This window comes from Henckelia pumila, unplaced genomic scaffold, assembly GCF_033568475.1.
Source record: "Henckelia pumila isolate YLH828 unplaced genomic scaffold, ASM3356847v2 CTG_298:::fragment_3, whole genome shotgun sequence".
In the NCBI taxonomy this organism is placed as follows: domain Eukaryota; kingdom Viridiplantae; phylum Streptophyta; class Magnoliopsida; order Lamiales; family Gesneriaceae; genus Henckelia; species Henckelia pumila.
This window is the reverse complement of record NW_027331797.1, coordinates 628,755-638,048: the sequence shown is the minus strand read 5'-3', so window position 1 is coordinate 638,048 and position 9,294 is coordinate 628,755. Positions and strand designations below refer to the sequence as shown.

At 38.9% G+C, this 9,294-nt stretch overlaps 2 protein-coding genes across 3 annotated transcripts; one reads left to right on the top strand and one right to left on the bottom strand.

Moving 5' to 3' along the window:
* Positions 1–315: 315 nt before the first annotated feature.
* LOC140870907 (uncharacterized) lies at positions 316–1,755 on the bottom strand. Its single transcript, XM_073273311.1, has one exon. The coding sequence runs from the start codon at positions 1,609–1,611 to the stop codon at positions 424–426; it is 1,188 nt and encodes a 395-aa protein (XP_073129412.1). The 5' UTR covers positions 1,612–1,755; the 3' UTR covers positions 316–423.
* LOC140870906 (tocopherol cyclase, chloroplastic-like) lies at positions 1,741–7,636 on the top strand. Of its 2 annotated transcripts, none has more exons than XM_073273310.1 (10): positions 1,741–2,131; positions 3,286–3,534; positions 4,139–4,214; positions 4,681–4,757; positions 5,307–5,476; positions 6,157–6,254; positions 6,534–6,641; positions 6,875–6,991; positions 7,103–7,252; positions 7,345–7,636. In XM_073273310.1, the coding sequence occupies exons 1-10, from the start codon at positions 1,866–1,868 to the stop codon at positions 7,519–7,521; spliced, it is 1,488 nt and encodes a 495-aa protein (XP_073129411.1). In that variant the 5' UTR covers positions 1,741–1,865; the 3' UTR covers positions 7,522–7,636. The 2 variants fall into 2 exon arrangements, with proteins under 2 accessions (XP_073129411.1, XP_073129410.1); XM_073273309.1 differs by having other exon boundaries at positions 3,286–3,530; positions 4,135–4,214; positions 7,345–7,634.
* Positions 7,637–9,294: the final 1,658 nt, after the last annotated feature.

Here is a 9,294-nt window from a genome sequence, read left to right as displayed (position 1 = left end):
GATTTTTTTATGTTGTACAAATTAATATACAAATTTGAATGGACATGTATCATTACTCATAAATATATACTAATCCCATGATTGCCAGCTTCGCGGTTTGCACAAAGAATCTGACATGCAGCATATGCATGACCTTACTCTATACCCCACCGCACGTGACTGTGTTTTCAATTTTTAAATAAATTAAATTTTAGAGAGAACATTGAAAATTATATCCAAGTTACAAAAAATAGAAATAACACATAATATATGTTCATATTTCTATAATAGTTTATAAGTGATTATTTTTTAAGTTTAATTATTTTACTAGCAATACAAAACGAGAAAAAAAATGAATCAGAATACAAGCTGCTAAAGTGATATAATGATGTACATTAAAAAAAGGGGACATGGAATAATTATAAATTAATTCAGCAGAAAGCGTCAACGTTGGTCAAAATATCCAGACCTCTCATCCACCTCTTGGGTCAAATCTGACCGTCCATTTTCTTGAAGAATCCTCAGAAGCTGGGCCCCTTTCCTCCTCCCTCTAGCACTGCAATCCCCCTGCAAAGCCAGCATCACAGCACGCGCCACCTCCTCCGCAGGCGCCACCGTCGCATCTTCCCCTAAGCCACCGTAGATCACGGCCAATACGCTTATTGCATGTTCTTTCCCCCTCCCCTCCATTCTCCCCATAACCTCCACCATCATGGGAACAGCCAAAGCATGGGCGCGAACCTCCTCCGCACCCTCGGCCGTCGTGCACAGAAGCTCCAACACCGCCAACGACCTCTCCGCCAGCGAAATCTCGGCATCCGCCAGCGCCTCCACCACCGCAGTAACCGCCCCCGCCTCTACCGCAACGCTCCTGTTTTCCTCTACCAGGCAAAGCGCCAGCAACACCTTACTGGCCGGCTTACGCGCCACGCCTTCGCAGCGCAGACACTCGACGACCCCTCTCACCACCGCCACCGGACAAGTCCCGCCTTCCACCGCAGCGCGTGGGTCTGGGACGAGGGATCTCTCAAGCAACTGAATCACCCCGACCCGGTCGTAGTCTGACCCAGAACTGAAGTGAAGCTCCGCCACGTGGAACAGCTCCTCCAAGTTGGCATGCAAAACTGGCGGTGGAACAGAGATATCCCTACTTCTGGGGTCGGGCTCCGGATCGGGTTTGGGGTGTGAGTATGAGCTATGTGCTATGGGTGAGTTGGAGAGTGGGAACCTCCACTGCGTGAAGCTCTGTGAAGTGTTGGAAGAAGAAGAAGAGGAGGATTCAGGCTGTGAATGCGCTGGCGGAGTTTGCTGCGGAGGTGCCGGCGCCTGGGGGAGTGGCGGTGGAGTGGAGGTGGTGGGACTAAGTACAGTCTGCGTGCATTGGCGAAAGAAACCACAGGAAAACAACTGAGTACGTGGGGTTGTTTTCAATTTCGGTGAATTATTGTTGGCCTTCATATCATACAGAAGCTTGATCAAGAACGCAAAGATGGGGCTGAGAAAGAGAGAGAGAGAGCTAGCTTTAGTGTACTGTTGTGAACTGTGAGGATAATATATGATGTTTATGTCATTTTGCATGTACGGGGAAAACGATGGTGTCGAATGGGCTTTCAGGCCCAACTCTATCTTCATTCAGAACCCAAAAATTATGGGCCATTTGAAAACCCATCCGTTGGAATATTGAGACACATATGCTGGACGAATGTTATTGGAAGCCAAAATGGTCACGGTTGAAATTTGAATAAACTAGTGTGTGGAATATGGGACAGCACAGCACCATGTAAAGCTAAATCAATCACAGCCATGCCAAGTGTCCAGCATCCTCTCTTTTCTCCGACGTTAAACCCATCCACGGGCCTAAACTACACCATCTTTCTTGTTCATTAATGGAAAATGTGTGTGCGTTCGCCAATAATCCACGGTTCGTGGCCACAAATCCTGTTCTTGGTGCAGCAAAAACTCATGTTTCACTTGCGGAGCTGCGGTTCCACATGAGAAGATCACGATACTCAACTGCCATCAAATCCGTATCGGCTGAGAACTCTGTTAGTCCCTCCGTGGAAGAGGATCCTGGGAAAAAGGGGACCGAAGCTGTAGAACCTATTTACGAACCCACGCCTGCCAATCGTCCTCTTCGAACGCCTCACAGCGGGTAGCTTTTTTCAATGTGTACATGTATTTTTTCAATATAATATAATATAATATAATATAATTATGGAGATGATTGCGATTCGCGTGCATTATTCTTATCTCATTATTGATTCTATATGTATGATCTTTTTGATTTTGTGTTTATGAAATTTTTGTACGTGTTCGTCAACTTTCCGCCTTGGGAATGCATTCAGAGGGAGAAGGCTAAAACTTTTGTTGGAAACACTTGAAAAGAGCTGTCTTTGAGTTCAAGCTTCTATGTTAGAGAGTTAGAGTTAGGCTCAGCTTGTCTAATGTAGTAAATTGTCGGACCATGCGATTGCCCTTGCTGTGCAAGAGCTATGGTTTCTCAAGTCTTTATAAGTGCGGGTTATCACGGTAGTGTTTTGGAGAGTTTTTAGGAAGCAAATTTTGTGAAGGAAAAATTGAGAAGAGCTTCCTAGGAGCCCTCCATAACACTAGCTACGTGGGCAACCGTTGCCATACCCAAGACGACTAATGTAGGATACTTCAACATTAAGTTACGCGTACCATTGTTCTCTACCAAAAATATTTATTTTAAGAATGGGTTCTCTTGAAAATGTGTACTGTGGTAATAGGCAAGGAATTGATGCTGCTGATGCAAAGAAATAATTTGAATTAGAATGAATGCTTGAGCTTGGCTTAATGTGTATTCTTGGAGCTAGCTCGATCTTAAGGGAATAATTATTTCAAGATACTAGTTTAATCTACAAATAGAAAATATTCTGATCTATCTATTCAAGTTAGTTCATCTGGATGGATTGGTGGATTTTCGAAGCATATCATACCCAATTTACTATTATATGGTTTAGATATTGCAAGTTTTGTTATAATTATAGGACATGTTTTATATTGTTAGCATGACTTGTTCTTTTTTTCATGATAAACATATTATCTTCCACCTTAAAAGAAGGTTGTGGTTTCCTTTTCGTCTTTTGGGGTCTTTATGAAATTTCAAACCAAAATTGAGTCAATACAAGCATATTATGTTTATTTATGACCTGCTTAACACTTGAAAATAACTATTTCTCAGAAGTGTCACGTAAAATTGAATATAACTTTCGTCTGTAGAATTCTGTGTCATTGGCCTCGCACAAGGTTAGTTTATTGGTTTTTTTGTACATATTACCGCAGGTTCCATTTTGATGGATCTACTCGACAATTTTTTGAGGGCTGGTATCTTAAGGTCTCAATACCAGAATTGAGGCAGAGTTTTTGCTTCATGTATTCTGTGGAAAACCCAGCATTCACAAAGAAATTGAGCAGAGAGGAAGAGGCACGATATGGACCTCGATTTACAGGTGTTGGAGCTCAAATTCTGGGGGCAGATGACAAGTATATTTGTCAGTATGCAGAAGAATCTCACAACTTTTGGGGGGGTAAGTCTTTTTAGTTTTTATGGTCCATATGAAGCCTATTGAGTTTGCAGGGCAATGTCTTTTTTGGTCAAGCTACCACTGATATAATCTTTGTTTTGCATCAATGTGGTTTTATTTTGTAAAGTCAGCTGTAAAATAAACACTACCTTAAATAGAAGCTTCAAAGCCGTTGTCCAAAATTTTTTGTTAGCATTTTGTTGTATCATGGTGATAAGTCCGGTGTTCACTAGTTTCATAATGCCTTTTTCATGTTGTATTAGACAAGTTAGAGGCACATCTGTGTGCCAATGCTTGTATCCTGTTTCAGCTTCTTTTTCAATATCATGGACTGCTCAAATCTTCCTTTGAACCAGCAAGTAAATTTGATTTTGCAACTTCATCTCATGTACCACCCATGCTTCTAATCTATCACCAGAATCAGTACTGTATCTGTTAGTTGTGATATGCAGACCAATTTTCAGTTCTGCGTATTCCATGTGTTTTTTCTACGAAATAGTGACGCATCTTCAATTGTTAAGTGGAATTGTCACAAGTTTTTAAGCTCTCTGACTTCAGATCATGATATAATTTTTTGCAATCTAATTAACATTGTCTCCATTGATAGAAAGAGACGACCTGTCACTTGGGAATACATTTCTAGGTCATAAAAACATGCAGCCTCCTAAGAAAGAGGTTCCTCCTCAGGTTAGCGTGCTTGCCCTTCATTCACCAAGATTTTTCTTCTCTTGCTCGACAGATATCAAGATTAATTTGTTTGTGGTCAATTTCTTCTTGCAGTGACTCAGCAATGAAGTTGCTTGAAACCATGCAAATATTTTCATGCTTCTTTGAATGAATAACCTATTCATTTCTAAGACATATCCTGCTCAATTCCTACCCTACCATCCCACTCACTTGTCCTTTTTTTTTTGAGTGAGGTTTCAAAAATCTTGAACCTGAGATCTGTCCCTTTAAAGGAGTATGACTGTCACTTGGGCAGCAAGCCCTTGGCTCCCACTCACTTTTTAGAAAGTTATACAATGCTTTTGTCTCACAATAATTTTATCTTAGCAATCATTATTTTACTAATGTTAAAAGTTTGAGGATCTTACATTTGCATATTATAAATTGAATGTCAAAATTTCACGAGTGTGCTGAATCGTTGGTTCAGGAATTCAATCGAAGAGTGTTAGAGGGTTTCCAAGTCACCCCACTATGGCACCAAGGTTTTATTCGTGATGATGGAAGGTAATGCATGTTCCAAAAGTTTGTAAATTCAGGATGCATCATATATTTTAATTATGTGTATAATTGTTTTGTTGAAGTGTCCAAAAAATGAGGGAGAACTTTGAAATTCCAAAGAACGACAGAGCTTCTTTTAACAGCTTGCTGTTGAAGTACCATTCTTTTTGTGACCCTGATTGGACAACCATAGGAGTGCACTGTGATTAACCTACACATTTCTTATTTCCACGGCTTCAAATTTTATATGACATTTGGGCGAACCAGTTTAGACTCGCGAATTTTAGAGGCTAGACAACTTTGTAAGATCATGTGGATTGTGGAATTAAGTGTGATAAATGATACTTCCAGTCTGTTCATGATTATCGATTTTTGCAATCATTTTGAAGTTTCTTTTAAAATCTTGGAAACAGTGGATTCCTGGACGAGATGCAGTACTTGTAAAAGAGAATCTTTTGCGATCATTTTTAATAATTCAGTTTATTGCCTTTGTTTGAATTTATCCACGCAATTGATCATTTAGGTGCTACTGTTTTGGCTTAATTTGTTTGTCAGGACTAATTATGCTAAGATTGTGAAGACTGCTCGTTGGAAGTACAGCACACGTCCTGTTTATGGATGGGGAAATATTGGGTCAAAGCAAAAGTCCTCAGCTGGATGGCTTGCTACATTTCCTGTCTTTGGGCCTCATTGGCAAATATGTATGGCAAGCGGACTTTCAACAGGTGCTAGTTTGTATTTCTTTTGCATGCTTTGACAGAGATCTATCTATATTTTGCTAATGGCTTGCAAAAATATTAACTGTGACATAAATAATGGAATTTTTCTTGCTGTAGCTACAGACTTGATCGTCAGCTTGAGAAATAACCAACACTTTTCATCTGACATTTCATTGTAAAGAGTTTATCATGTCTAGGATTGTAATACTTGATACTTAATTCTAAATAGTTTTTTTACTCTTCAATTCCATTTGTTAAAAGTTAAAACCTTGTTCTTGTCCAAGTGCAGTGAGCTAGATACTGAAGAAGCATATCATATGAATATTGAGTGATGCTAAGTTAATGCTGTATTTGTCTAGTTAAAAAGTTTACGAACACATTCAAGAACTTCACAACGGTGGAAAATTATGGATCGCTGAAATATATATTTGACCAACGCATGAAGGTTTTGTTACAGTTTGGTGTTGTTGCTAACCTGTCGGGTTAGCCACATTTTCATCCGGCCTCTTGGCAAGTAATGGTTCACGCTATGGTTCCACATACACCTTTTCAATTTGGTGCTTTTTGTACATATGGGATTTAATTTTGCGCTTGGGCTTAAATTATTGGGAGGAAGAACTGTTATTTGCTGTTATTGTTTTTTTATTCTTGATATCTCATCTTTATATTCTGATTTATTATTGTAGGCTGGATTGAGTGGGATGATAAAAGATATGAGTTCAGAAACGCTCCGTCATATGCTGAAAAGAATTGGGGTGGTGGCTTCCCTGGAAAGTGGTTCTGGGTACTTGCTTTATGTTTTTGGACTCGTTGCTTGTCATTATTTCTATCTACTCCTTTAAATACGAAACAATTCAAACCAAGATCTGTTACAGTTCATGAATTATGATATTTAATGAATTGTGACTACAACAAAAAACCTTGTAAATATAAGCAAAAGGCGGAGCCTTTCTCAACACCCCTAATAAGCATTCATTTGCGATGTAATTACTTTAGCTTCTAGAGTTTCGTCTTTTTTTTTCTGTCTGATTTTTCATCAGTGCATGCTTGGCTTTGTCTACAGTTGCAATGTAATGTCTTTGAAGGTGCAACTGGGGATGTTGCTTTGACTGCTGCTGGTGGATTGAAACAGGTGCCTGGACTGAGTGAAACTTTTGAAAATGGTGCAGTGGTAATTATCTATTTACAAATTTAGTATCATCGTTCTATTTAAACCTTGTTCTATTTAAGTTACATGACCTATGCTTGACATAAAAAAACTGGACCATAAGAACTATTTCCGTGAAAGAATTCTGGAAGTTATGATCGTGTGCTGTTGTCCATCGATTATTCTATTGGTGCTTCTTTTTTTTTTTTTTTTTTTTTCTTGGAAACTAAGATTTATTTATCAAATTATTCATGCAGCTTGGAGTTCATTTTGGTGGGATTTTCTATGAGTTTGTACCCTGGAATGGAATGATTAGCTGGGAAGTTACTCAATGGGGTCGCTGGTGTATTTCTGCAGATAATGGAATACACGTGGTATAACACACACTTATGACCTTGTTCCCTGATTTTCTGAATCTTCACTATGGGTAATATGGTGTTGAAAGTCATTGATGGATTCTTTCTAACTTAATCTCATTCGAGCAGGTAGAACTGGAAGCAACGACTGAGGAACCTGATACGACATTGCGTGTTCCCACCTCAGATGCAGGGTTTACTCCTGGTTGCAGAGACACTTGCTTTGCCCACTTAAGACTCAGATTGTGGGAAAAACATTACGATAGAATTGAAGGAAAGGTATATCTTTGTTCTGCAATCCAAACTTAATCATATGCAGACCACCAAAATGGTCAGGTAATTTTAAGTCCTTCTATTTCCGTCGTTGGTAGGTTATTTTGGATGTTACGAGTAACATGGCAGCGGTGGAAGTTGGAGGGGGGCCGTGGCTTGACACGTGGAAGGCGAACACGCATACACCCGGGATTCTGAGACGTGCAGTTGCGCTTCCTATTGATGTAGAAGGATTTTTTAATTTGGTGCCTTTCTTAAGGCCCCCTGGCTTGTAAGTTGTAATGATACATGAACTGCAATGCACAATTCATTTTTTCATGTGGAATACTGCTGTGTAAATATTTAATATCCGCATATTTTGTAAACAATCCTTGCTTAAATGACCAACTAGAGCTGACCTTGATGGGCTGGTCTCACTCTATGCCTGACGGGCCTCCACAAACCCAGCTAGGTCTCCTGGGCCGGATCAATTAGTGGAGATTGGACCCATTGGGTTTGTTTGCTGGGTTAGGCATGTATTTGATGTCGGTTTGGAGTTGCATTTTGAGATAGATCTCATGTTTTATTATCACTCTGTAGGCACGAGCTTTTATTTTTAAGATTTGACTCATATCCTATGTACATTACACCAAAATCTCATATTTGGGGTGGAGCTTCGAGTAAAAGAAATAATGGGTGTTATTTGCAAAGCAAGGAACTAAAAACTAATGATGCCAATTGGGATGTCCTAATTCAAATTAAACAAGGAGTAAAATTCTAAGTAGATTTAAACATCATTTCAATAGCTTACGGGAATTCTATTCAGCCATCGAATGATATCACAACTCTGGGTGATTCTATGTTATATCGGGTGAAATATACTCTTTTTGTGTTTTTTATTGAGATGTTCGCGCGAACATCTTGCTGAAAAAAAATTATGTGAACCCCGCCTTTACTTTTTTTGTCTTTTAGTATGATATTTTTTGTCATTTAGGGAGATGTTCACGTGAACATCTCAAAAAAATTAGAGAGTGTTTTACCCGGTGTAGCATCATTCTTCTTTCTGCAGTCATACGTAATATACATGTAGCCTACCCTTGTCGATTGTATACATTATACAACCTACATTTAACTATCTTGTTTTTCGGTTGGTTCAAGTTACCCCTAGGCGCTAGTATTTACCAATTTTATTACTTATTTATTTTCTAAAGAGTCAGATAATTAGTACTATATATGAAATTGGAAAAAACAAGATGATTTCAATTTTATATATCAGAAAAAGTGTGTTTTTTGGACGTGAGAACCGAGCGTCGGCTATTCTTTCTATGCGCACTTCACAAATCTTGCACTAACAGCTGAGTTTACTTAAGTTAATCAATAATCCAAAAAAATGATGGGAGCGGAATAAAATATCTGAACATTGACCTAAGGTTATCCAAGAAAATAAATGATGGGAGAGGGAATGAAATATCTTACCATTGATCAAAGGCTACACGACCAAATTGGAAAAGTACATGGATACAAAATGTTTTTGAAAAGCCGAAATGGTTACGCAAACGCATCCTCTAATTTGGTATTTGAATAATTAACTGTTAGGAATGATCAATCAAAGAGCATGGATTAATATATGGAATGATATCTCTATTAGTATGAGGTTTTTCGGGTGGGTTTCCAAAAACAAAATCATGAGGGTTTATACCAATATCATACCATTGTGAAGATATCCGGATTCCATTGATCGTCTGATCGAACCAATGTGGGTGGAATCCTCGGAATTAAAAAACGAAGGAGGTGAGGCTCCCGGAGCGTGTGTGCAACGCATTGAAGGTGAGTAGGCTCGATGAGACTTCGTTTGAGTAGAGGATTGTTAGTAATGATGAACCAAAGTCCACATTGGAAAATTAAGAGAAAAATCATGGATTAATATATGAAATGATATCTCCATTGATATGAGGCCTATTGGATGTGTTTCCAAAAACAAAACCACGAGGATTTATACACAAAGTGAACAATATCATATCATTATTGGAGATATCGGATTCCATTGATCTAACATTAACTAGTGTAGT

Bases quoted from the DNA above. Each gene is read 5' to 3' on its own strand.
- LOC140870907 (XM_073273311.1), bottom strand. From the start codon at position 1,611: ATGAAGATAGAGTTGGGCCTGAAAGCCCATTCGACACCATCGTTTTCC.
- LOC140870906 (XM_073273310.1), top strand. From the start codon at position 1,866: ATGGAAAATGTGTGTGCGTTCGCCAATAATCCACGGTTCGTGGCCACA. The intron at 4,215-4,680 runs GTTAGCGTGCTT...TCGTTGGTTCAG, and splicing joins AGAAAGAGGTTCCTCCTCAG to GAATTCAATCGAAGAGTGTT. The intron at 5,477-6,156 runs GTGCTAGTTTGT...TTATTATTGTAG, and splicing joins GGCAAGCGGACTTTCAACAG to GCTGGATTGAGTGGGATGAT.